Genomic DNA, 26,776 nt, shown 5'->3' with positions numbered 1-26,776 from the left:
AAAAACTTTTTTTCAAGAACATATATAGTCTTCATGTTATAACCAAAATTTCTAATATAATTTAACATCCACTGTAGATTTAGTTGTTAATTTATTTATAATTTATAATATAATTTTTATTTTTTGTCACCATATTGTACTAATTACTACCTTATTTTTCAAGCTTAAATAATATCAATTTTATGTGTGGTCTTATATATTTGCGTATGCCAACAGTATTTTGTAAATTATTCAAAAAATATTGTGAACTTATAATAATCTTGAGAATGTTTTTTTTATTGTTTATTTGTTAATGAGTATTTGGTTTATATTTTATTATTATTTTTTAAATTGTTAATTTTGTTGTGTTTTTAGTGTGGTAACACTTTGTTGGACACTCATATTTTTTTATTATTTTTGTTATTAGACTTAAACTACCCTTGTTTATTTGTACTACTTTTTTTTTAAAAAAAAAATTATCATTTTTTACAGTTATTATTAGACTAGTTTAATTATTAATGTAAAAGTCATACAGATCAAAGTATATAAAACATACATTATTGAGAAATAACCTCAAGACCAAATAATATTCAATTTTACATCTACATTATTTTATCTTTTATTTTATTTTAAAAAATTAACATTAAATATTATTGTGACCATTATTTTAATTTAAAATATTTTAAATAAGAATCTAACTCAAAATTATTGATCTCTTCAACTGAATCACCTAATCGTGGTTGAGACATGAGTTATCTATTCATTAATAAAATCATTTAAATTTAATTGACATATTAATCTTCTTTTATTTATTTACTTTTTCATTATTATCTCCCAATAGATACATTTTATAAAAAATATTCATTAATTTAATAATTTTATTCCATTTATTAGAGTAAAATTTATTTGTGTTATGCCTTTAGACAAAGTTCAATTTATTTAAAATAATTATTAACATGAAGAAACTAAATTAAAATCCACCAAATTTCAATTTAAACTTAAATTAGTTTAAGTTTGAATGAATTTTAGACTTAATGAGGTCTTAGGTTCGAGTCCGTTAGGCGCACGTTTGGAGTAAGTTCAGCAAGCCCTCGGGCTAGGACAACACACTCTCAAGACAACTTATTTATTAAAAATAGAAAGATATTTTATTAAATTTGTTATAATTTTAATTACGAGTGTCGTAGCTTATTGGTTGAAGATAAAAGTGTAAAGTTTTTATTTAGTTATGGGTTCAAATCTTACTAAAAATTAATTTTTTTTATCAATTTTATAAATTATACATAGGGTAACAACAAAAATATCGATATTTTTTCTATCGAAGGCTGGGGCAGCCCAAAACTCGGAGGCAACTCTGTTCATTTATTTAGTTAAATTGGTAAAATGTGTTTTCGGGTTATATATTAAAAAAAAAAAAAGTGGAATAAAATAAAATAAAAATAATTTTTTTGAGTAAATATAATGTGGATATATAGGTTAACTTTTTATATTTAAAAGAAAAAATAAATAAAACTAGCATTATATAAGAATCCAACAATTATAGACTGACCAATGCTTTTGTATATGTATGTGTGTGAGAGAGAAGAGAAAGAAGAGAAGAGAGAGAAGAAACAATGGCGTTAGAAGCTGGGGTGTCTCATCAGGACCTGTTTGAATACAACGGAAGAGAAATCTACAACATGTTTGAATTTGGGTATGGAATGGAAGAGAATCTTGAAAACAATGAGAATGAAAATTGGTTCGATTTGTTGGAAAACCAAACAAACCATTATTGGAACTCAACATCGACATTATCATCCCCTCCTCCTCCTTCTCTTCCACCTTTGCTAATCGAAGATCCAAAACCAGCCGCCGATACCGCCGGAGATGTGCCGCCGGTAAAACCACGCCGGCGCCGGCAGAGGAATAGAAAGAATAAGGAAGAGATAGAGAAACAGAGAATGACACACATTACTGTGGAGCGTAATAGGAGGAAACAAATGAACAATTATCTTTCTGCACTCCGACAACTTATGCCGGACTCCTATGTTCATAGGGTACATATTATATACTCTCTCTCACACACTCACTCACACTTACTTACTCATGTTTTTGAAGAAATCTTGATAGGGATAGGAATTATCATTTGAAAAATTAATTATAATAAGAAATTAAGTGTAATTATCTTTTATTCATACCTAAATACTATTAACCCATAATTTAATTTTACATTTTATCATCATAAAAACATCCTCTAGTTTTTGTCAAAAAAATGTATTTCATGTTGTATTTGGAATAAAATTGTTTGAAAATAAGCTTAACCCATAAACTAGTAATAAATCATACTTATGTATATACATAGTTGTTTTTTATTTTATTTTTTTATGTAAAAGCTTGTTCCGTTTGGGATTTTTAAAATAAATCTGATTTATTTGAAAAAATGTTAAGTTACTAACTTACTATGGTTTTGAGGAGGTGAATGTTAATGTTTCATGATAAAACAAAATTGAAGATTATTTTTTATTAAATTGACAGTATTTTAGTATATTGGTTAAAAAATTAAGAGAAATACGTGATATTTAATTATGATTAATTAAAGAAAACAAGTTCTTAGTTTAACTTATGATCTTTGTTATTGTTATTTACTAAAATATTAAATTTTGTTATTATTATTATTTCATATATTTGTTTATTAAAAGTAACTATATTTAATAAATTATTAGTAAATAAATTAAGATCACAAATATGACATAATTCATTACAAGCAAGTAATAACACTTATTGGAATAAATTCATAAAAACAAAACTACAAATACAAAATCAAGACTCAAATTGTTATAATTCAATGATAATTATTAAATCAAACAACAACACACACAAATCTAAAAAATCGATAGTTTAAAATTTAAGAAGATCGATACATAGAAGGAACGATAAATTTCGATTTTTTTTTCATTTTCGACTCCAATTACTTACTTTTTCTGTATATATTTAGAGTGATCAAGCCTCTATAATTGGAGGAGCAATTAACTACGTCAAGGAGCTAGAACATCGTCTACAATTTCTCAACGGGAAGAAAAAGATGAACTATGAACCGGTTGATCACCACATCACCGGTTCGTCCTCCTCTGCAGGAAACTCGGCCGGTTCAATTTCCGAACCGGCAATGGACACCGAACCCATCGGAGAATTAGACGATGTAGAAGTGACGGTTGTAGAAAATCATGCAAACTTGAGAATCCGGTCTAAGAAACGGCCTAGACAGTTACTGAAAATGGTTTCCGGTTTACAAAGACTCCGGTTCAGTATTCTTCATCTCAATGTTACCACAATTGATCAGACTGTCCTATACTCTCTTAACGTAAAGGTATGTCTCTCTCTCTTACTTTTTATTTTTTCGAGTATTTAAATGATATAAATAGAAAATAATTATTAACTTTTAGGTGGTATTTTTTTTTTTTTGCTATTCCATAAAAAAGTATCAAAGTTATTATATTGTTTACATCATCTTATAACTGCAAGCCTGCAACTTTCTTCTTTAATCGTATTTTGAAAGGACAAGTAGGTTCTTTGATCTAGGTTTTTATTATTTTTTCTGACAAAAAAAAAAAACTAATATTTTGTTTGATAAATTTTTTTTAATTAGAGCTGAAGTTATATTTTAACCATAAAAGGTGGACAATTTGTCTTAGAAACAATTTTTGTAAGTATATATATATATATACTTTTAAAATGTTTTGGAGTACGATTAATCATAAGGGTTAAATACATAACACGCAAACACACTTAACCATTTAATATACCCATAATTTGTTTTTTAACGGGCTCAAACATAGGACTTTGGTGAGGCTGAAAATATATCTTAATGTTGAATTGAGGTAAACCTTGATAGAGAAAATACTTTTCAAATGTACCCTCTAGAAATATTTTGTTAGTTCTGGAATTGAAATTTGAAAGGTATAAAAAAACCTAAACAAATTTAGGAGAAAAAAATTGGACAACAAATTAAATATGTAGTCCGCAAACACACTTAACCAGACGCAGAACTTGTCACATGACAGACTCAAACCCAAAAAATTAGGGTTAATATCGTCTCTTATTGTCACTAGACTAGAAGAGGGGATGTAAGCAAATTTATTAATATATGATTAACTTATATTTAAAATTTTATCTCATTTAAACATTCAAAATAGAATTTAAAAAAAAATTAGGTTTTTGTTTTCTCATTAAAATCAGCTTCTTCGATACAATATTGTTTTCAAATAGGGATACATGCAAACTCAATCTTGTCAACGTGAAAGATAGCCCATAGAAGAAGAAAAAAACAGTATATCTAATTTATTTGATTTTTAATAACTGATATTTTAAAGTATTATTCAAAAAGATAAAGGTACGATATTTATGTTTTTTTTTATTAATAGTTTGATCACATGAATAATTGAGGATAAAATACTGGTGTACCAATGTTTGGTGTGGAATTTTTTGAAATAATCTAGTTATTCTAAGAAAAATATATATATATATATATATATATATTTAATGAGAATTTCATTAATATCATAGTAAACAAAAAAATTTAGTAATAACATGTATGTTTTTTATGAGTTCAACCACCACTAAGTTAGTTTAGAGGAAAAAAAATATTTTAATCTAAAAAACATATATCCTAAATTTTTATTTTTACTAAAATTGCCTAAAGTTGAGGCTAGGATAATTAATTTGATAAGGTCAATAAGGTCATTAAGCTCAAATAAACTACCATAAAGGTGTTTTTCTAAATAAAAATTTAATACTCTTTTTTCAAATTTTATTCTTTATTACCTACCTATTTGCAATTCAAAATTTTCAAATAATAATTAATTAATTATATCAAAGTGTTGAAATTCTAAGAAATACCAATCCTTTTTTAAAAGGATGAAACCAAGAAATACTAAATTTTTTTTTATTAATCCAAAATTTATAATATCAAAATTATTAATACCTAAACAACTTAAATAAACTTGTCAACTAATAATCATTTACATAAAAAGATATTCTCAAAAACTAAAAAATAGCATCTTGACATACTCCATAAGGTCTACTTTGCTTTTATATTTATTACCTATTATAAAATAAAATTTAGTTAGAAACACATCCATGCATGAAATAATACATTCAAATTCATTCATAATTCATTCTAACCACTTGATAACACATCTAGGGTTCTTAAGTGGATTCATCTTTAGAGTATGTTTGAGTGTCTCTATACTAGTTCATTTAGTTGTTAAAATCGTTTATTAACTCTTGAATTATGTCGTAGTGGGACTCTTCTTGAACAATACAACTTTCTTTTACAAAATCGGGAGCCTCATGGCCTTCTGTAAGGACATCCTTTCGGCTAAGTTATCGGTTAATTATCCATTGATTGTGAAGTGACAAATATGATACGATGATATCTATGTCTCCCAAAATCATGTTTATATCACATTCTATCCTAAATATCGATGAATATTAACGCAAATAACTTTCTCATCACCGCGAAGAAAAGATTTTGCACTATGATGAACTAACAAGTTTCTCAGCAAGCATAGATACTTATTTGAATTGTGCAAGCCTCAAGGTGTTTATGATCATTTGAACATGTATGGAATAGTCATTAAACTTAGTATATTTTAATGAAATTAGATTAAAATTGTAAATGTTTGCAGGTAGAAGATGATTGTCAAGTGGGTAAGGGTTCAGTGGATGAAATAGTAAGTGCTGTAAGTCAGATCCTCAGTAGTAAGATTCATGAAGATGAAGAAGCTTCCATAATTTAATGTAAGCAGCTAGGCTAGATCTTGATCCCATTTATTAACATCTTCAAAATCTGTTTTAATTGACAGTTTTTTTAGGGACATTTTTGCTCTTATGAAATGATTCTATTAGCTTTTGGAGACACATGAAATATTTGTTTTTGAGACTGAGATTGTTTTCAACAACAATATGTCAAAACACTTTGTTTAAGTATAATGGGGGTATATTGACTTGTTTATTCTTTAATAAATCAATTTTTTAAGTAAATATGTTTAATTATGAATTGTGTTATTAAAAATGAATGATTAACATCTTAGTAGGGCATTGGGGTCGCATTGCCCGTGATGGAGTAGCGGTGGGTTGCAACGAGTTACACTAGCTGGGCAACAAAGAAGTTCAATTTTCATCAAATAATGATTTCGCGATGAGTAGTCACTTTTTCTTCGCTTGTGAATTTGTTATATAGAGAAGGATTTTCTATAATATTGTGAGGTTAAATGTCGTTATATCTATTTATGGAGATGATACATGATTAAAACCCTAAGGTTTTGTAGTAAGTTTTTTTTTATTCATAAATAAGTAGTTGTAATTTAATATTCTTGTCAATAATTATATATTTTTTTTCAATTTTAGGAAACAGTTTGATATCAAAGTTAATACGATGATAGTAATTCTCTTTTTATTCTAAAAAAAATAATGTGATATGATATATATTAAATGTTCATAAAATATTAAAAAATAAATTTTCTAATTTACATGAAAGACAATGAAGGGAGAAAAACAAAGTCTTAAGTCAACGGACACCAAAAAAATTAACAAATTTAACGGTAAACAAATGTTTTTAAAAAGAATGATGAGTTTTTCAATCAACTCCACAAACTTTTCATAATATATTTCACATAATGTTATAATAATAACGTTATGAATTATATAATCAATAGCCAAATAGTTTACCAAAAGATAATATGAATATAGTAACTCAACGATTCAGACTCGTCATATATGTTGTCTCCATCAAATCTTTCCAGAAACTATCGAGAGACTCATACATCACATACTAACTTTTAGTCATATTCCAAAGAAAATTTCAAATACCGTCACCCCATGATAATGCAAAAGAACATGAGACATCATTTCAACATGCATAAGAGTATATGACAAATCTAACCATAACTAATCATAATACTAACATTTTTTGCGATAAAAACAATACAAAAACACAAGTGATTTAAGTATCACCAAACTCACCTAGAACAGAATTAACCATTTCAAATCAGCATCAACTAACCTGAAAATTCAAATGTGATTACTACGACATTGAAAATATAAAGTATAAACGATTTCATTTTATCCGATCGACGAACATCAATCGATTGTTATCTCTACATGTCACATATTTCATAAGAACCAAAGAAAAAAAATCATTTCTTAGATACATAAGCATAGTATTGTGCCATTGGAACAACAAATGCAATAACCAAAAGCCCTCCAACAACAGTAGTAAACTGTCCCCTCTTCTCATCAGTCTCTTCCTTTGACTTAAAATTCGATTCCCTTTTGTTATCCTTAAACTGAGGACCTCCCGGATCAGGAAGCCCATCAATGGCAGCCACCAATCGTTTAGCTGTCGTATAAACCGCTTCATTATACTTCTCTTCAGTTGCTAAAACTGCAATTTTACAAATTCAAACAACAACAAGCTTAGTCAGAGACTCACAGTTTCGAATTCAACAACATAAGACGATTCTCTTTACCGGGTAGATTCTCAGAAACAGTAGCATCAAGAATTGCATCGCCAACGGCTTTGATAAACTCAGGACCACCTGTTACAGCACCTTCTTTCTGACTAGTTACAAGAACAACAATTCCTTTATTGTTTCCATCTTCAAGAGATGGATACCAACGTTCTAATACTTGATCAGCATATTCAAAAGCATCAGCTTTACTCTACAATTGTGGGAAATCTATCAATCTATGAATCTATGAATCTATGAACATTAAAAGACTGAACCCAAAACAGATTTTGATTACTACTAACTCACAGTCAGCTTGCGGACAGTGATGAAATTGATACGGAAGTTCTTTCTTGATTCCAAATCAGATAACAGTCGTTTCAAATCAGATCTTGTTAACCGGCTTAAAACTCCGGCATCATCTACAACGTAAGTATCTTTAGGAGGGCCTTCATTGATGACATCAAACTCAGACGCTAATGCAGGTTCAGAGATTGGACAGAGATTAAGTGCAAGGGACAGAGCAATTGCTGCTAATCCTTGGTTTATAAACGTTACCCAATTTCTGGGTATTGAAATAGATGGCTGATTTGATACTTGAATCGATCGTTTCTTGAGGAGAGAAGAAATGGGTTTTGTGGGATTGAATCTGGGTTGGAGGGTTGGAGAGAAATAGGGTTTTGGGAGAGAACAGAGAGAATGAGGAGAGAAGATTGTTTCCATGGGGGAGAAGAAGATGGGTGGAAGAGATAGGAACTGATTAAGAGTAGTGGGAGATGGGTGATCCGAGAAGGAGAAGAGAAACCACCATTGGAGTTGCAGAGATAAGAAAAATGGAAAATTATCTTGAAATTTTTGAGTGGTTTGAATTTGTTTTCTATATGGATTGATTGGTGGGGTTGAATTCATTTAGCGCCACTATCATTCACATAAGAGAAATTATTTAAAACTTCCCCAAAAGTTTTATTTCAAGCATAATTCAACCCTCAAAATATGCCTTTATTCCAAATTATGGCACATTTGACAACACTTTACAGAGATTATATATACACATGTTAGTCGGTGTAGAATGTGTATTTCGTTTCCTCGATGAGTGATTGATAATGAAAAAATAATGTATAATGGTTAATCGTTATCAAATGTGTTGTGAGAAGGTGGCGACAAGCATTCTTGTTTTATATGGCAAAATATTGAGTGCGATTTGAAACATATTTTGAAATATGATTGACATTAAGTGGGTGATACATAAGTCAATCGTCGGTTAATAGAAATATTGATAAAAACTGCGAGCTCGATTGGATTGAGTCTATGAGTTCTTATATCATGGTATTATCATTTGACTCGAAAGGAACAATATGACGTCCAATAATTGCAGTCAACTGATAACTGATGTACGTTTACTTCACAACGTTATTATTATGACAATAGGAGTGGTCTTTTCATAAAAATCGATAAAGGAAGTTGTTAAACTCATTAGTCTTTGTGAAAATCTCCGAACTCGTTAATGATGGTAAAAATTTTGGCTTATATTTCCATTGTTGTGTATCAAAAAAATTAATATCTTTGTGTATTTGTGAGTTTGGTGACACTTTTTGGACACTCTTTTTTTTATATTATTTTTTTTTAATTTATATCATATTGAATGAATTCTTTTTAAAGATAAAAATAAATATAAGTATAATTAATTTATATTTCAAAACATTTTTTAATCAAAAACTAGATTTGAATTGAGGTTTAACCTAATCAACTAATCATATAATAAAGAAGATATCTAATCAAAGCTAATTTTCATGTTAAAATATTAATTAGTTAAATTGAGTAAACTAATTGTTAATTTAAACCATAAAATCTAATGAAAACAAAATTTATGATTGTGAGGTCTAGCTTCTTACATTTACCAAAAAAAGAGAAGAAAAAAAATATTACCCATTAAATACTAAGGCCTTGTTCGGATTGGGGTTTTTGAAAAAAACCTAGAGAGGGAAAAAAAGTAATGATTGGTGATGATTTTGAGGAGGTGATGATTATTTTTGGTAAAAAGACTTAAAGGGTATTGATATATATGAATAAAATATAAAATAATAATTTAAAATAGAGGATATTTTAGTATTTTGGTTAATGAAATGAGTGATGTGATTGTTGAGAAGTGATTGATTAGAAAACTGATTTTGGATGAATTTTTTAAAAAACCTAAAGAGAACAAGGTCTAAGGTAAAAAGATTTGGTCGGTATTTCCTTCTTTGAGTTTAGTCGGCATTTATTACTTGTCAATTTATTTTAAAATTTCATATTTTTTAAGTTTTATAATATATTTTATTTTTACACCAAGTGTGGCTAAATATTTTACACCACATTCATTAATGTTTTTAGCTTCAAACGATAATAATAGGTTGTCCGTTTTTATGAAATTTCATATTCTTAACTTATTTTCTTCTATTTTGTAACAATTGTGCATAATTGTTTTTACCTAATATTCATTGATGTTTTAATAAAGGGTTAAATTTTAGTATCATTGTTGTGTGCCTAGAACGTTACACGTTAGTGACCTTAACTATAAGCCCATATAGAATGGACTACAAGTTCTCAGGTCATTTAGGATTATGAATTGTATTTTACTTGGTTTGATTGTTAGCTATTTTATTATTATGTATCAATTTCTTAATACTTTATATAATAACATTTTAAATAGTTACAACTATGATTTGAATTAAATTATTTTCATTAATGAATAAAAAAAAAAAATATAAGTATACCAATCAAATGAAATGCACCATCAATTCAAACCAGAATTAACGGTAAATTTTAATTTAAATTATAATTAAATATTAATTGCTTAATTAACCTTTAATGTCTATTTAGAAAAATAAAAAATAATATTATAATAAAATTCAACTTTAATAGCCTAAGCCTGTTTAATTAACAGCAGAGTATTGACAATTAACTAAAACTAACCTAAAATGACAAATGAATGAACAATATTATTGTTAAGGTAAATAATTCGATTGGATAATTTTATTGTTTAATTATTAGCAATATATATACCCTAGTTCATTTCAAAACTTTAAAAACACAGACACCATCTCTCTTAAAATTAAGGCCGTGTTCGAATGATGTGTTTTAAAAAATCTTAGAAAGAGAAAAAAAAAATAATTATCGATAGTTTTGAGTAGGTGATGATTATTTTTAGTAAAAAAAAATTAAGGAATATTGATATATATCTAAAATGAACATATTATTTCCCATGAACTCAATTTATCAGTCATTATACTTGAGGGTTTATCACTATCTGATGTATTAATCACAGTAATATAAGACTAAAGAAACATTTGCCTTATTAATGTTTAAACTAACAATAATCACAAATATTACTATAATCAAACGACATAGATCAGTTATAGAACATGTAGAGAGAAAATTACATTAATAAAAAATATGTCAATTTTCTCTGATCCAAACTTTATGAGATCGTCATTTCCTTAAACATATTGTATAAAGTGTCATAAAAAAACAAAACTTTATTTCTACTCAGAAAAGTACCATACAAACCCAAAAGTAGCCAATATTCCCACTAGAGTGAAGCGCCCTCAATATGTAATACAGCCATATGAGCAGTATGCTCATAAAATACCATAAGTGTAACACCTTTAATTAGGGATCTGCTAACATATATTTTGTTCATAAGTGTTCAATGCAAATCTGACCACTTTTTACCATTTCCTCCACACATAGAAACTTAATATCAATATGTTTTGACTTGAACGAACTCCTATTATTGTTTTTTTTTTTTTTTTTTTTTTTTGAGAACGAACTCCTATTATTGTTAGAATATAGAACGACTGAAATATTGCCATAAAAGATCTTAATAGGTCTTTCGATCCCAAGAATAATACCCAATCTTGTGACAGTTTTTAAACCAAATTCCCTGATGTCATACCTTAAAGCATGCCACAAATTATAACAAGTGTTCGAAATATATCTATATTATTTTTAATTTTATTTTTAATCATTTCATGTTTACAAACGTGTTAATTCACGATCTGACTTAATTATACATTCTGACCCCGAAATTGTATCGAACCAAAATTCAAATTAAATACTCAACCCATCTATCGGTTTCTTATAGTAACATGGCGTTGAGGCCCACTGTCATGCCTAATCTCGTGAAATAAGTTCATTAAACCATCCCCAATGGCAAGATATTATGAAAATTAATTGTTTATATTTATTTTTTGTTACTTCCATTAAAAGCAGTATTTATGAAATTGTGAATTCATATACATATTAATTTTACTAAATTGACTAGATCTGTCACGTGGGATGGGCCCTACTATATGCGATGGCAGCTTAAACACCATTAATTTATTTTTTGAAAGGACAATAAACTATATAATAAAACATATGACATTTGTTATTACTGTTTTTTTTTCCCGAAATAGGCTGGTCTATTTATTATTCTATCTAGTAAACCTTATAAAAAAAAATTGAGATCCAACTAACGGCCATGTTTTCGAGGTAGGAATCAGGTACTCTGCAACCATAAATGTTGTAACTTGTAACCAATAAAAATTTGTTAGTTACTCAAATTAATATTTTTTTATTTCATTAATTGCTTTCAAAGTTAAACATAGAATAATTGTCTAAATGTTTTTTCATCTTTTCATGGAAACACTTAAATTGAACAAATTTCAAATTAGGTGATTAGAAATTGATTTGTGTCCATTTTTCTTGTGAATAAATTTAAAAACAGTCATATTAGGTCTGTTATACTCAATCAAGACTAAGGATGACAATCATTATTCGCTCCACGATTTTCGATTTGAATGGTTCCGATTGAGATGGTTTTAATTCGTCCATTCCTAATCTCCTAGATATTGAGTCGGTTTGATTATTCGACCTTATATGTTCAATCATCATATTGAATATATTTTAAATTAATTTTAAAATAATTAATCAAAATCAAATACAATAATATTAATATAATAAAAAATCAAACATTTTTTCATATTAACCAAAAACATAAAAATCAATTAATTGAATTATTTAAATTATTTGAATAACTCTATATTTGGCCTAAATAAAATGTTTTTCAATTTGAGACGTTTTAAATATTATTATTTATATAGTTTAGAAGCCAATATCATAAAGAAAATGAATTAAATAGTTTGGTGGATATTTATGAGTTTTATTTAGGTCCACGAGGTTTTGAGTTCGAAATCGTGGTGTGATCAAATGGTTAAATGTGTGTACGACTTATGTGCTTAACCCACGGGAATTAATTGCACTCCTGAGAATAAGAAAGCAACCCACGAGAATTAATTGCACTCCTGAGAATAAGAGAAACCGCGTTTTAAAAAATATATATATAGTTCAAGGGTGAATGTTAAAACAATTAAATAGTTAAAAGTCTTATTATAAGTTTACTATTCAAAATTCAAAGTTTGAGAATTGAGGCTGCAACAGGAAAAGCTTCAACTACCAATTACAACTACTAGTCTTCATTTTCCCTCTCTGCAAATCGCTCATCTTCAATGAAATCCTTCACTTTCAATTTTCTCTTTCAATGCATACATGTTATAATTACATCCATTCGAATGCATTATCAAGATAGGAAAGAAAAATGGCCGTATCGGAAGCAATAAAAGCGTTTATCTCCAGCAACAGGACAGTTTCAACTTCAATCCTTGACGCCAGTACTGTGATTGCAGTTTCATTGTTCGTCACTCTACTTTGCGCATCAATCGTTATCGGACATCTAATCGAGGAGAATCGATGGGCTAACGAATCTATCACGGCCCTCTTTCTGGTTAGTATTAAAGGCGTTTGCTTTTGCGTTTGTACATTATTTGTGATCTCTAATGGTTTGTGTATTTTTATGGGTTGGGGGGGAAATTAGGGTTTGGCTTCAGGGGGAGTGGTTTTGTTGGTGAATGGAGGTCGAAGTTCGCAGTTTCTTGTATTTAGTGAAGAGCTTTTCTTCATTTATGTTCTTCCACCTATCATTTTCAATGCTGGGTATTTCTCTTTCTATATGTCTGTAATTGGAATTTGAATATTGGGGGAGTTGGAATTCAATTGATTTCGATTGTTAGCTAATATATGGAAATTTGGCTTATTTGGCTTATAGGTTTCAGGTCAAGAAGAAGCAATTCTTCAAGAACTTCTCCATTATATTGATGTTTGGAGTGTTTGGTACCCTAATATCTTTCATCCTTATATCCATAGGTAAATCAGAGCACAAAAATGTGTGATCATCGGTGATTTGAATTTGTGTAGGTATTTTATTGGGTTGTAATAATTTCTATGGACGAGAGAACTTAAACTTTAACAAAGCTTATCATTACATTGTCAAGTAGTCTTGTTACAAAATGAAAGCATAATCTTTGTTTATTGTGCAAAATGCGAAAGAATCTAACATAATCTCTACACTTATGGAAACCTTTAGGTGCCTATTTCCTGTTCAAGAAGATCGGACTTACATCCTTTGGTATCAAAGAATATTTAGGTGACATATATTTATCAGTGTTATGTTGGATATATATTTTCATGCTTTATATTTCCTCTCTTTTTTTAACATTAGTCACTTTTACAGCTATTGGTGCCATATTATCAGCTACAGATTCAGTTTGTACATTACAGGTAGTAAATTTCATCAAAATCTAAGTCATAATGTAATTTGTTGCCTCAAACTAATTTTCTTTTTCGTTTTTTTTCATCATGTTAAAAGGTCCTTAGTCAGGATGAAACACCATTCCTGTACAGTGCTGTCTTTGGGGAGGGAGTAGTTAACGACGCTACCTCTATTGTTCTTTACAATGCAGTTCAATCGCTTAACGTCAGTGATGCTGATGTTTTTACAGCTTTAAAATTGTTGGGAACCTTTCTTTACCTTTTCTTCACCAGCACTGCTCTTGGAATAGCTGTGAGTTATTGTTTCTTACTTTGTCCAGATTATATTTTTCTTACTTTTGTCAATAGAAGCCAAATTGTATGTAAGAAATGTTGTGCTAGTCTCATCCTGGGAAAATTAATATGTCTCAAAAAAAGGGGGATATTATTGTAACTGACAGTAGATCATCATGTTTCAGGTAGGTCTTTTAAGTGCCTATGGCATAAAGACACTTTACTTTGGCAGGTATTTCTCGGAGTTTACTTCTTCTCTTCTCATCCCTTGTTGCATGTTAAAGTACTTGTGTTTTTTCTTGGAATGGAGTCCAACTGCACTTACAAGTTACAAAAGCAAAGGACCTATCATAAAAGGGTAGTAAAGGTCCTATACATTGTCCTAATCAAAAGCAAAATGACAATTAAACTCATTTTGAACCAGATATTTTTCACCTTTCAAATGTAGACACAATTGCCAAAATGTTTCAAAGGACACTGAATGTGTCTAATCCAAGATAATGAACTAAATTAGTCCGAGACAGAAACAGATTCAATATTTTTGTTTTGTTTCTCATTTGGATTCAGATTCTGAAAGAAAATTAGAAAGTGTTTCCAATTGGGTCCATATATCTAATAAGCAATCAAAATTTTCGTGATTTATGTGACAATGTCATGCTAGAGCTGATTGAATCCGAGTTTTCTTCACATGTATTTATGCTGTCTTTGATTTTATATTTATTTTCTATTGTATTTTTTTTAACAGGCATTCCACTGATCGAGAGGTGGCCATCATGCTACTTCTGGCTTATTTATCCTACATGATTGCTGAGGTATCAAAAATATTCCTGCACAATTTTGTTTTTCTTTCCAAAAATATCAAGACCCTGTTCAATGAAGAAATCAGGAGATGCGAGCCATTCCATTTTCTTTAGGAATTGTTGCTTGCAGTTTTTCTTAGAGATAAATATAATTAAATAACAGTGTGATGATGCGTGTAGAATTTAAAGATCATCTTAAGATAACCAGAATTGAAAATGAGTCATAACTGGGTATAAAATGTCTATATTTTCTCATGTATCACAATGAAACAACATTATCAAAATAAGTTAAAGGCTGTAACTTTGTATGAAATTTACATGACAGAAGAATCATGTTTCTTTTCATAGATCATTTTTCAGATTAAATTTGTATATTTTTGCAGCTGTTATCTCTTAGTGGGATTTTGACAATATTCTTCTGTGGCATTGTCATGTCACACTACACATGGCATAATGTTACTGAAAGTTCCCGAATAACAACCAAGTAAGAAAGAATATTCACTTGATTCCTTTTGTTGAAGTATAACCATTTATTATTTTGGATAGGAAAGATCTAACTCTTTTAAAAAATTGATTATTATTGTTGTTGTTATCAGGCACGCCTTTGCAACAATTTCATTTATTGCAGAAACTTTTATATTCCTCTATGTGGGAATGGATGCTTTAGATGTTGATAGATGGGAGTCCACCAGTTCCAGGTAACTCCAATAACCTCTTCCTTACTTCATGTATTAACTAATTTGTCGCGAAAAAGCAACTTTAAATCTCTTTAATACAAAGTTGACCATCTTTCAAATGAAAAAAAAAAATACCTTATTTATGACTTAAGATCTATATTAGGAAATTATTTGATTGATTAGGAAATTTCCATGGTTGTTGATCCAGTGCAGGCACTTCAATAGCCGTGAGCTCAAGTATGTTTGCTTTAGTGTTGATTGGAAGGGCAGCATTTGTGTACCCTCTTACTAGTATTTACAATTGCACTAAAAGAAGGGAAAGTGACAAAATTACATTCAGGCGACAGGTGAGATATCTAAAGCTTTTAATCCGTTTGGTTTTACTCATTAATCCGTTTGGTTTTAACTTTTATCAGTTCATTATATGGTGGGCGGGTCTAATGAGAGGTGCTGTTACAATTGCTTTGTCATACAATGAGGTGAATATAATAATTAGCACTATAAGCAGCCCTTGTTAGTACACTTGACTTTGCAATTTACGAACTAATTACAGAGTTTTATTATAAAAAAATATGTTTTTTTTGCAGTTCTCATCTAGCTCATCTTCTGATGAAACATCTTCCCATGAGCATGCCCTAATGGTCACCAGTACTATTACTGTTGTTTTGTTTAGCACTGTGGTAAGTTTTTTTACTTCTGAAATTCTGTTTGATTCCTTAACACACAGATATTTAGTTTTATTTTTCGAGCATCATACCCTCATAGAATGATTTGAATAGGTAAAATTGAAAGCGTTCTTCAAAATACCAACTTAGCATTTTATTTGGATACTTAGAAACATAACTTAATCAAACACAAATTCAGAAGTATTTTTATGGGCTCATTTGGAAACATTTTTCCTTGTCTTATATTTTCATTTGGATAGTTTGAAAACAAAACTTAATCAAACACAACACTTTATGTCTATCATGGGACACTTTTTCATAGGTATAGGACACTCAAAATAAGCAAAATGAAACTAATCAAACTCCATTGGAAAAACTTTTTATGTCATATATTTCATCTTTGATCATTTGAAAACAAAACTTAGTCAAACACATTTCAAAAAGTGTTTTCAAATGTGCTCACTGGAAACACTTTTTATGTCAGATATTTCATCTTAATCGTTTAGAAACAAAAACTTAGTCAAACACAGATTCCGAGTGTTCCAAATGGTCCCAATTATGTTAGTATAACTCCAAGTAATCCCTCGAACAGGTTTTCGGTTCAATGACAAAGCCACTTATTGAAAAGGTGCTTCCAAGACAGGGAAAAACATCCATTTCTGATGCTGATCAGTTCACAAGCCTGGAAGACTTAAGACTGTTGTTCCTTGAAGATGGAGATCCCAATAACAATAATGAAGGTGGAAGCAATCAACAACCGCCGCCACCTAAGAGAAGCAGTTTACGGCTGTTAATAACAAACACAAGTTCGACAGTCCATTACTTTTGGAGGAAATTCGATGATAGGTTTATGAGGCCTGTTTTTGGTGGAAGGGGATTTGTTCCTTTTGTTCCAGGTTCCCCAACAGGTGCACAAGATCAAACTTCTTCTCCTTCTACAGCTCAAATATGAAGTCATTATTAGTATTATTTTTTGTGTAAGCGGGTTGTTCCCAGGGTGGCTAGCATGACCCACAGTTATGATCCCCATTAAATCAGAACGATTTTAGTTTGTTAGATAAGACCCATTTGAGATATCCTCGTGGGTTAAAGTCAGTATCTGTAGTGTATAATATATAGAAAATTTCATTAATTTGTAAACTGGGTTAGTGAAAGGTTTTGTATTGTATTTATGGTAGTAGTAATTTCATTCCCAAAAACAAGTTTGTGATCTGAGTGAAATAAATGGTATCATTCTTGTAGCTTAATAATGTGTGACTCAGTAGTTGGTAACATTTTTACCCATTTCTCAAATTGTATTTTTTTGAAATGGTAGTTTTGTTTTCATTATTATTTCATAGCACAACTAAAGTCAAGTACAAGGAAAGGCATGGATTGTCTTGAGTTAATAAGTGACCCTAAATTGAAAGTGGAGTTCATAATTGTGAATAATAATACTAACTTCTTGAATGCATAAGAGTTTTCAAATGAAGCCAGACTACAAATTTGAAGTTCAAACTTTAATAACTTCACAACTTATATCACAATTCATTCATTCTCAGGCATAACTGTTACAAAAAGTAGCAATAGAACATATGTTGGCAATGAGAGTTATAATTATATCTCATATGTAATATAAATTCATAAGAGTCACAAAGGTTCGAGCACTTTTAAGAATCTATTTGAAGTCCCTAAAATGTAAATCAACGTCCCTACACAAATCTCATAGCACAAAATTTCAAATGGTATCCATTCGAAAGTGAAGAAAAATCAATATTCACACTCTTTTTACATGCACGAGGCTAGGAAATGCCTAGATCTGAATAAAACGGCGATTTAGTACAATATTAATAGGATCTTCTTCTTCCAGATGTCCAACCGAATTCACGAGCTCTGCTTTCCCAAAGGGCTGTAAGCTTCCGCTCTTCTGTTAACTCTGATTCGGCCATTTCTCTTGCTCCTTCGCATGTTTCCATTCCAGCATTGCATTTCTCGGCTTCTTTCTGGTAATGAGACGAAGTCATCATGGCATCTATTGTTAAGGCATTCGTCCGCCTCAAGTTATCATCAGTAACGTTTTTCATTAAAAGAATTTCCTCCGATAGCAAACTAGTGATGTCCTTTTTCATCTCCTCCTTCATGGATGGATCGTCTTTACCACAATCATCTGCATATAATAAAAGATTAATCGCATTGCCAAAAACAAATTTCATGAATTGAAACACTTTCTGGAGCTGGACTGGTTTGGATTTGAAAACTTAACAATTTTATGAATACATGTCTAATTAGGTTATTTTGTAAAACATTATCTCATCTAAATCTACATAAGGATGAAAAACTTGAAAAAAAAAAAGTTTTTTCAAGGAAATTTATTGACATTTTCTTGTGGAAACGCAGTCATGACTTTTCATCTTGATCATCATCTATACAAATCTAAATTTATTATGTTTTTGAAAACTCACAATCATCAGGACAATAATTTAGTTCTTGATTTTTATATTAAATAAACTAAAAATTATTAACCTGGACCATGATCTAAAAAGATACCATCATCATCCAATCTTATACCAAAGGAAAAAAAGAGCATGTCAATGACTAGAGATGAACTAACCTGAATATGAGCTGTTCACAAGTCCTGCAGATTCAAAAGAAAAAAACAGTTATTTCCAAGTTAGAAGAGATTTTGATGAAAGATCAGATTTGAGAACTGAAAGTAGCATTGATGGAAAAGAATATTTGAGAAACATAAAAGATATGGACTCATGGTAGTCGTAGAGCGCAGTAGTATCTATGTTCTCAAGGTCATGAATTCGAATAATTTAATGAAAAAAGGAAGCTATGATTGGAATAAAAGTAACCAAATACCAATTATTGGAATGAAGTAAATGCTCAAAATGGGTATACATATGAAAAATAGAAACAAAGAAGTTCCATTTTCACTTTTAAGGAAATTTTCACTAACATATCTATTACTCCGAAACTCAAATGTAGTTCAAGTGACAAAGCGTCTTGCCTAAAGACTACATGTCTCAGGTTCGATTCTCACTACGATCACTCTGATTTAAAGCCGTTCAAAAATAAAATATAAAATAATATAAACATCTTTTATGATGAGGTAGCACAACAATCCACCGTAATGGCCCCTCGTTTCAATCTACGTGCTTTAAATGAGAATTAAATATAAAACTTCAAGTTGATAAAAGGAAGGAATTTCTATAAGCAAGGAAATAGCCAAAATACCTAAATTTATGAATCTAGCTTAAATTTCCGGCCTACTTGTTACTCTTTTTTTATTTAACCCAGGACCTCAGGGAGGTTGGAGATATCCACTTCTTTTTACCGCTAGGCTAGAAGAGGGATCTTGTTACTTTTACATGATAGAAACATGTTCTTATTATAAATCAAAACTTGAAAGATAAACAAAACATGGTCCAATGCAAGACGAATCTAAATTCTAAATCAAGTACGAAAAGAATTGCAAGGAGAAATACTAAGTCACTAGGTTTGTGAAGTAAACCCCTCAGTTCCTTTGGAAAGCAATACTTTAGGATTTCTTCAGATTTCATCCTATCTGGTCATAACCACCACTCATATGGATCAGACTAAGTGATAACTTTTGAACTAAGTTCATTTCAGAGATCAGTACATAGGAAGGAAAAAGAAAAGCAAAATCAAGAACATAGAAATAGCAACAATGACAAAATGTGGAGAATTCAAAGACCAATGAAGTCCAAATTTCAACCCGAATGGTAACAATGTGGAAAAAAAACAAATATGTGAACCATTCAGATTTCAGACCATTTATGTATCTGGAAGCTTAATAAATGCTGATTTCAAATAGCCATTGATGAATCTGGAGAAGAATTGTTCAAATCAAGAGAGAACCCAAAACCCAAAACCTAAAACCCAAGTGAATCCTTAAATAAATCAGCAGCAACTGAAATTACAGTTGAAAAAAAGAAAAGATCGAAGACTCACCCAAAGGCAATGAGAAAATGTTCTCTGAGGAGCAATCACAGTCACAAGGTGGGCATGAAGCAGCTGCATCTTTGAGGCGTCCTTGAGTTTGTTTTCCCAAAATGTAAACAACTAAAAGCAGACCCACCAGAACCAGCATTAATCTAATGCACAATCTACTACTACTACTACGATCTGATGGGTGGTGAGCCATCAATTTCAATTCACAAGATCCTCGATGAAGAAGATCTTATATAGTGATGGGTCACTACAATTTCACTCCTGCATTTGTAATGAACAAATCTTGATCTAGAAAAGTATGATTACTCCTGTCTACACAGAATCTGAGGAACACTAATCAAGATCTTCGATTTTAATGGTTTGAATAGAAAGAAGATTGTGACCCAGATCCCGAAAAGTGTGATGACAAACGTATTTACAGATTTGCAGAGAGATGAAGAGAGAGAGATGGGAAAGAAGACCTGGTTTATATTATATAGGGTTACAGCTTTGAGTGATAGTGAAAGAAGGGTTTGTTTTCTTTTACCATCAAAATCATTTCAAAAAGAGTTGAGCTCTTGTTATTGTTGTTGTTTGAATCAATGGTCAGCAACCCACGATGAAGATTAGCTGCCTCCTTCTGAGCAGCCTGGTCCTGGTCCTGGCCCTGGCCCATGCTCTCTCTCTCTTCATGTTTCCATTTGTCTCTTTCCTCTCTTTACAAAACTAGAATAAGGTTGAAAAGTAACTTCAAATCTATATAGTAATTTTCAATACAATCCCATGTTAAATAAACCAGCTGTTTTAGATGCTCAAACTTATCCTTTTAAGTGACCCTTACAATGTTTTCTCATACATACCCAAATCTTGCATTGAATTTGGGTTATTGATTTTTTTCTTTCAAATAATAGTCTTGTTTAGGGTAATGAAAAATTTCAAGGTCTTGTTTAGGGTAATGAAAAAATTCATGATATTTATAAGGTTCAATAGAGATTCTTTTGTTCATGTTTGATTAGCTTGTTCGGCATGTTCAATTTGCTCTACCTGCCTCGACATGTTCAATTTGCTCTACCCGTCTATAATGTTTTGAGTCACATTGAAACAATACATGAAGGGGAATCTTCTTAACTAGGTTTTCAAATTTTGTAGATTGATGTTATTGTTTAGCATATGAATTTTTAGTTGGTTCTCTCTATTCTTTTAGATATTGTTTGATTGGTTAACAAATTGTTTTACCATTTATAACTTTAATTGGATTGAGTATTTTTGGAAATCAGTATTTTTTCATAATCAATTTCATAATTATAATCATCTTTTATAATTGTCACACAAAAAAATGAAATTATTTTGTTTTAGTTTTATACAAAAGATGTGATTGCATTTAATAAAACATTGTTAGGTAAAAAATGATGAATAAATAAAAAATAAAATTGATAAAATTTTAAATCAGGTTTTAGTCCCTTTCTAATACCGAATGTGTTTTGATTTGATTAAACTCTTGACCAAAAAAAGTTACAATCCAATTGCAGAAATGACCATTTCCACTATATTAGACAAAAATATCTCCAGCGACGGAACTCTAATTCGTTGGAGTCTCACGATGGCGGTCGCGTCTCACGATGGCACGCTCGTCACGCGACGGACGACACACTCATGACTCAACGAATACGGAACCCTAATTCGTTGGAGTTTCACGATGGCTGTCGCGTCTCGCGACGACACACTCAACGAATACAGAACCCTAATTCGTTGGAGTCTCACGATGGCGGTCGAGTCTCACAATGGCTGTCGCATCTCGCGACGACATGCTCGTCACGCGACAACACACTCAACGAATACGGAACCCTAATTCGTTGGAGTCTCACGATGGCGGTCGAGTCTCACGATGGTGGTCGCGTCTCGCGACGGCACACTCGACGAATTAGGGTGACGCGACAGGGTATTTTCGTCCGAAAAATATGAAGTGATCATTTGCGTAATTTTTATTAGGCACTGGTTATTTTACTGGTTATTTCCCAATTAAGACAATTATTAGGGTCATTTCATCGCATTTTCATATTAATGAAAATTTAACTAAGAGAGGACAACTGCTCAAACTAAAAACTCAAGGAGGAGGAATATCCAACTTCAATTGAGTTAGTTAGGGTAAGTCATTTTAAAGTCCTATTCAAAATATACATATTTAATGAACTATTCTCACTTGTAAAATCCGAAGGGACAATTCTCACCTATAACAAATGTAAATGATTCACTTATATTATTAATTTTTATTGTTATTTTATCAAAATTGGAAGAAAAAAAAGTATTCCAACAAAATAATTGTTATTACACAAATATATTAGAAAAACCTTCTCAATCAGAAGCATTATCCATAGAGATGGGGTGTAATTTCATCAAGAAACTTTCAAAATCCACAACAATAATCCAATGAGTTAAAGAATGAAACTGAGATGGAATGAAATGTATAAGATTTGAACTCCTATTTTACCATACTCTCAAACAAACAATATTTCAATTTCCCCTTAAATTTCATCAAATATTCAAGTGGCAAAATGAGGTTTGGAGAATCTCAACTTACAATGAACTTTAATAAATAATGATCATCTCATAATACCTTATCATTAACCTCCTCTTCTTCTTCTTCTTCAGCACTAAAGGCAGTTGATTCACCTAAGTTATCGAAAAAAGCATCTAGAAACCAAGGACAATGTTCATTCCAATCTCCTCGGCTAGCATGTGCCCTCCATTTTTGTTCTGCAATCATTTCTTCGGAAAAACCCCATTGTTGCATCTCTTCATCCGAGTGATGAACTGCAAGACTGTAGTCTCCTTCTAAACCCAACTGCATCACGCGAACCTCACAATTGTCAAAATTTGTAAGGTATTCAAACTGTTCCACCGTCCATTTGAACCACTTCATGAGGAACACACGCGAAGCTAGGCCGTGTGATATTATTACCAGGTTCAGATCATTACTCGGGTCATGGTGATGTCTGTTCATGTCTATGTCCCGCCATAGTGACTCGAGAAACCCTGCACACAAATTGATTTCATATTGAATTCTAGTAGAAAATTTTAAGACAATAGTACCAAGAAAATGGCTGTTGGAATCAATTTTTGTTTAGTTTTTTAATGATAGTATTTTTATTAAAGAATCAATCATTGGCAGATGTTAAAGAACCATTGAGGAATGACAAGAGTTACTAGTCATCTCCTGAAGGTTGATAGATAAAAGGAGTAAAGTAAATAAAGCAAGGCTCTAAAGAAGAGTAATTGGAAGAATATAGTCAGGTGGCCAGCATTAGCCCCCACAGGACTACTTTAAATCAGAGCATTCATATCCATAGTGGAAATCGAAAATCTTTAAATGTACCTTTTGGTAAGAAGTGGTTTATTGTTTGTTGAAATTTGAATGTGTGAGAATGATTTTGGATGTGTTTGTTTGGACTTAAGGACTGAAACTGTATTGAACATTTACTAGGATTTGCGAGTTTATTGAATTTTGGGGGGAAATTGCAAGGGTTTGCTTTTTGATTTGTACATCCATTGTTCGTTATGCTTAAACGATGAGTTATTAACACGTAAGTAGATTATTTCAGACAAATAACTCTGGAATTCAAAAAAAATCAAAAAACATACTCTTGTTAAGAATTTGGAGAATCTTTACACATGAAAGTACTAAGCTATCAGTAACAACTTCCAATAGACAACTAACAAACACATAAAGATGACATTAGCCTAATCTGATCTTCCAAAACTGTTTCTCCCCAAGACAACAATGGACAACACTTTCACAATTAGATTCAAAAATGACATTTTGTCATCTAAACTCTTATTGCCTAGGCCATAGTGTCACTAAACAACACCATTTGCCAATTTAAACATCTAGTTCTTGATTTGATTTTTCATTGTTCTAATCTTTCTTCCCTTTTCATGTTATTTTCTCCAATATCAAAGTAGTATGATTAGATCAGATGGTGGTAGAGAAACCTTGTAAAAATGGTGTTTCAGAAAAAAGCTTTACCTGCCCTGTAACTATGACTAATGTAGAAAACATGTCATCTTCATGTTTTTTTTTCTTGAGAATTGCATTGAAGGGTAAGTAAGAAAGGACAAAGTAAGTAACTTCAGAATATGAAGAAAATGTTGAAAATTTATGTTAGCTGCTAATGAACATCCAATGAATAAGGAAGAATGATCGATCTTACCAGAAACACGATCATAGACATCAGCAGCCGATTCACCTTCAGGAAACCTATAAAAGAATCTCCCAAATCTCTGTCTAGTCTCCTTACTATCTTTCATCCTCTCCTCCTCCTGAAAATTCCCAAAATCCTGTTCCCTGATCCGACATTCCTCTCGAACACCAATAACCTGGTCTCTATTAAAAGCACGACCGATCTCTCTAAGCGTTGAACGAGCCCGATCGTAAGGAGAAACATAGAAATAAACCTTCCAATTACTAACCATTTCATCTTCAGATACAACCCGAAAGATCTGTCGACCGGCAAGTCTTGCCTGGCTTAAACCGATTTGTGTCAACGGAACGTTATGGTCTGGCCAAGAAGTGTAAGCCGAATTATCCCGGTTCCCTTCGCTCTCGCCGTGACGTACAAGGATTATCCTCTTGGGAAGAGCTTTTGGGTGACAGTGACTGTGATCCAAGCTACAATTTTTCATCATCTAATGTATCACAGGTTACATTTGCTTGCATACAGAAAAAGTGAATTGAAAGGAAGGAAGATGATGAGAGATGAAAAGGGTTGCTTGTGAAGAAGTAATGGGGGTTGGCTTTAACGCGGAGAATCTGTCATTCTGTAATTAGGTCATTTGTTTAGTCATTACTTCAATTTTCTGTTATTTGAAGAGTGCAGGAAGACAGGAACATGCAGTTCTCTCTCTTCCTCAACTGTTTTCTTGCCTTTTTTTTATTTAAGAAAATGATTAGGTCATGTTTTTAATAAATTTAAATATTTGGTCCTAATTTGTTTGGTATATCTATACAATTTTATTCACAAAGTTTGATTAATATATTGTAGGTCAATTCCTCTTATGCTCAAAACATTTCTCCTTAGAGAGGGTAAAACAATAATATATATATATATTTTTTAAATATAACTAGTTTGTCTGTTCATGTGAGTGGAACAAAATCCTCTAAGGGGATTCTTTCTAAAAAAAAATTATATTATATTTATTAGACGAGGCTCGAATTTTTAAATTGTGTCATCAGTGATTATAATTAGGGCAAATTACCTGGGCGGTCCTCGAACTATCTCAATCGCTCATTTTTTGCCCTCAAACTAATTTTTGAAACATATCGCCCCTTCAACTTTTATAAAGGTCACTAGTGGCCCTTCCGTCAACTTTTTAGTTAAACCTAACGGTTTAAGTTTAAAATATTATTTTTTTATATATTATCTTTAATCTTATATTTTATATTTATATATATAATTATTAAATCGCTTTTATATAATATTATATATATATATATATTATTAAATTTTATATAATTATTAAATCTTTTATATAATATTATATATATATATATATATTATTATTAAATTTTATATAACTATTAAATCTTTTATATAATAAATAAATAATATATATATTATTTATTTTTATCTCTATATATATATAATTTATATATATTATCTTTAACTAATTTATATATAATATTTATATAATATATATTTTAAAAAATAATTTAAGTGTTAAAAGTATTTGAGTAGTTAGAAGGTTTTAATTACTTTTAATCTTTCAAATTATTTTGTAAAATATATATTCTATAAATTATATAAATTTATTTATATATATATATATAATTAATGATTAGGGATAATCCATATAATTTATTTTAAAACTTTGTTTTATATATATTAAAAATAATTTGTTAAAAGTAATTGTAACATTCTAATTACTCAAATACTTTTAACACTTCAATTATTTTTTAAAATATATAATATATAAATATTATATATAAATTAGTTAAAGATAATATATATAAATTATATATATATAGATAAAAATAAATAATATATATATTATTTATTTATTATATAAAAGATTTAATAATTATATAAAATTTAATAATAATATATATATATAATATTATATATAAGCGATTTAATAATTATATATATAAATATAAAATATAAGATTAAAGATAATATATAAAAAAATAATATTTTAAACTTAAACCGTTAGGTTTAACCAAAAAGTTGACGGAAGGGCCATTGGTGACCTTTATAAAAGTTGAAGGGGCGATTTGTTTCAAAAATTAATTTGAGGGCCAAAAGTGAGCGATTGAGATAGTTTGAGGGCCGTGCAGG

The 26,776-nt window shown here is 30.2% G+C and overlaps 5 protein-coding genes across 6 annotated transcripts; 2 read left to right on the top strand and 3 right to left on the bottom strand.

Annotated features, from left to right (window-relative positions):
• The first annotated feature begins 1,549 nt into the window (after window positions 1-1,549).
• Window positions 1,550-6,246, top strand: LOC124942859 (transcription factor bHLH96-like). Of its 2 annotated transcripts, none has more exons than XM_047483428.1 (4): window positions 1,550-2,015; window positions 2,954-3,325; window positions 5,646-5,757; window positions 6,054-6,246. In XM_047483428.1, the coding sequence occupies exons 1-3, from the start codon at window positions 1,593-1,595 to the stop codon at window positions 5,754-5,756; spliced, it is 906 nt and encodes a 301-aa protein (XP_047339384.1). In that variant the 5' UTR covers window positions 1,550-1,592; the 3' UTR covers window position 5,757; window positions 6,054-6,246. The 2 variants fall into 2 exon arrangements, with proteins under 2 accessions (XP_047339384.1, XP_047339382.1); XM_047483426.1 differs by having other exon boundaries at window positions 6,051-6,246.
• Window positions 6,247-7,050: 804 nt separating this feature from the next.
• LOC124942370 (UPF0603 protein OsI_019212, chloroplastic) lies at window positions 7,051-8,308 on the bottom strand. Its single transcript, XM_047482857.1, has 3 exons — window positions 7,776-8,308; window positions 7,488-7,680; window positions 7,051-7,402 (listed from the first exon to the last, which is right to left on the bottom strand). Exons 1-3 carry the CDS (start codon window positions 8,187-8,189, stop codon window positions 7,155-7,157), a joined length of 855 nt encoding a protein of 284 aa, XP_047338813.1. The 5' UTR covers window positions 8,190-8,308; the 3' UTR covers window positions 7,051-7,154.
• Window positions 8,309-13,032: 4,724 nt separating this feature from the next.
• On the top strand, window positions 13,033-17,793 carry LOC124941334 (sodium/hydrogen exchanger 1-like). The gene is made up of 14 exons (XM_047481637.1): window positions 13,033-13,269; window positions 13,360-13,478; window positions 13,591-13,688; window positions 13,909-13,968; window positions 14,056-14,102; window positions 14,191-14,385; window positions 14,552-14,598; window positions 15,112-15,178; window positions 15,550-15,650; window positions 15,763-15,864; window positions 16,052-16,190; window positions 16,260-16,322; window positions 16,431-16,523; window positions 17,101-17,793. The coding sequence occupies exons 1-14, from the start codon at window positions 13,084-13,086 to the stop codon at window positions 17,458-17,460; spliced, it is 1,677 nt and encodes a 558-aa protein (XP_047337593.1). The 5' UTR covers window positions 13,033-13,083; the 3' UTR covers window positions 17,461-17,793.
• Window positions 17,794-18,060: 267 nt separating this feature from the next.
• Window positions 18,061-21,102, bottom strand: LOC124941335. The gene is made up of 3 exons (XM_047481638.1): window positions 20,466-21,102; window positions 19,099-19,122; window positions 18,061-18,654 (listed from the first exon to the last, which is right to left on the bottom strand). The coding sequence occupies exons 1-3, from the start codon at window positions 20,656-20,658 to the stop codon at window positions 18,335-18,337; spliced, it is 537 nt and encodes a 178-aa protein (XP_047337594.1). The 5' UTR covers window positions 20,659-21,102; the 3' UTR covers window positions 18,061-18,334.
• A 1,703-nt stretch (window positions 21,103-22,805) lies between these two features.
• On the bottom strand, window positions 22,806-25,309 carry LOC124942090 (phosphoglycerate mutase-like protein AT74). The gene is made up of 2 exons (XM_047482507.1): window positions 24,653-25,309; window positions 22,806-23,477 (listed from the first exon to the last, which is right to left on the bottom strand). Exons 1-2 carry the CDS (start codon window positions 25,125-25,127, stop codon window positions 23,050-23,052), a joined length of 903 nt encoding a protein of 300 aa, XP_047338463.1. The 5' UTR covers window positions 25,128-25,309; the 3' UTR covers window positions 22,806-23,049.
• Between the last annotated feature and the right edge of the window lie 1,467 nt (window positions 25,310-26,776).

Source organism: Impatiens glandulifera, chromosome 6 (assembly GCF_907164915.1).
Source record: "Impatiens glandulifera chromosome 6, dImpGla2.1, whole genome shotgun sequence".
NCBI lineage: Eukaryota > Viridiplantae > Streptophyta > Magnoliopsida > Ericales > Balsaminaceae > Impatiens > Impatiens glandulifera.
This window is presented reverse-complemented; position numbering and strand designations above follow the sequence as displayed.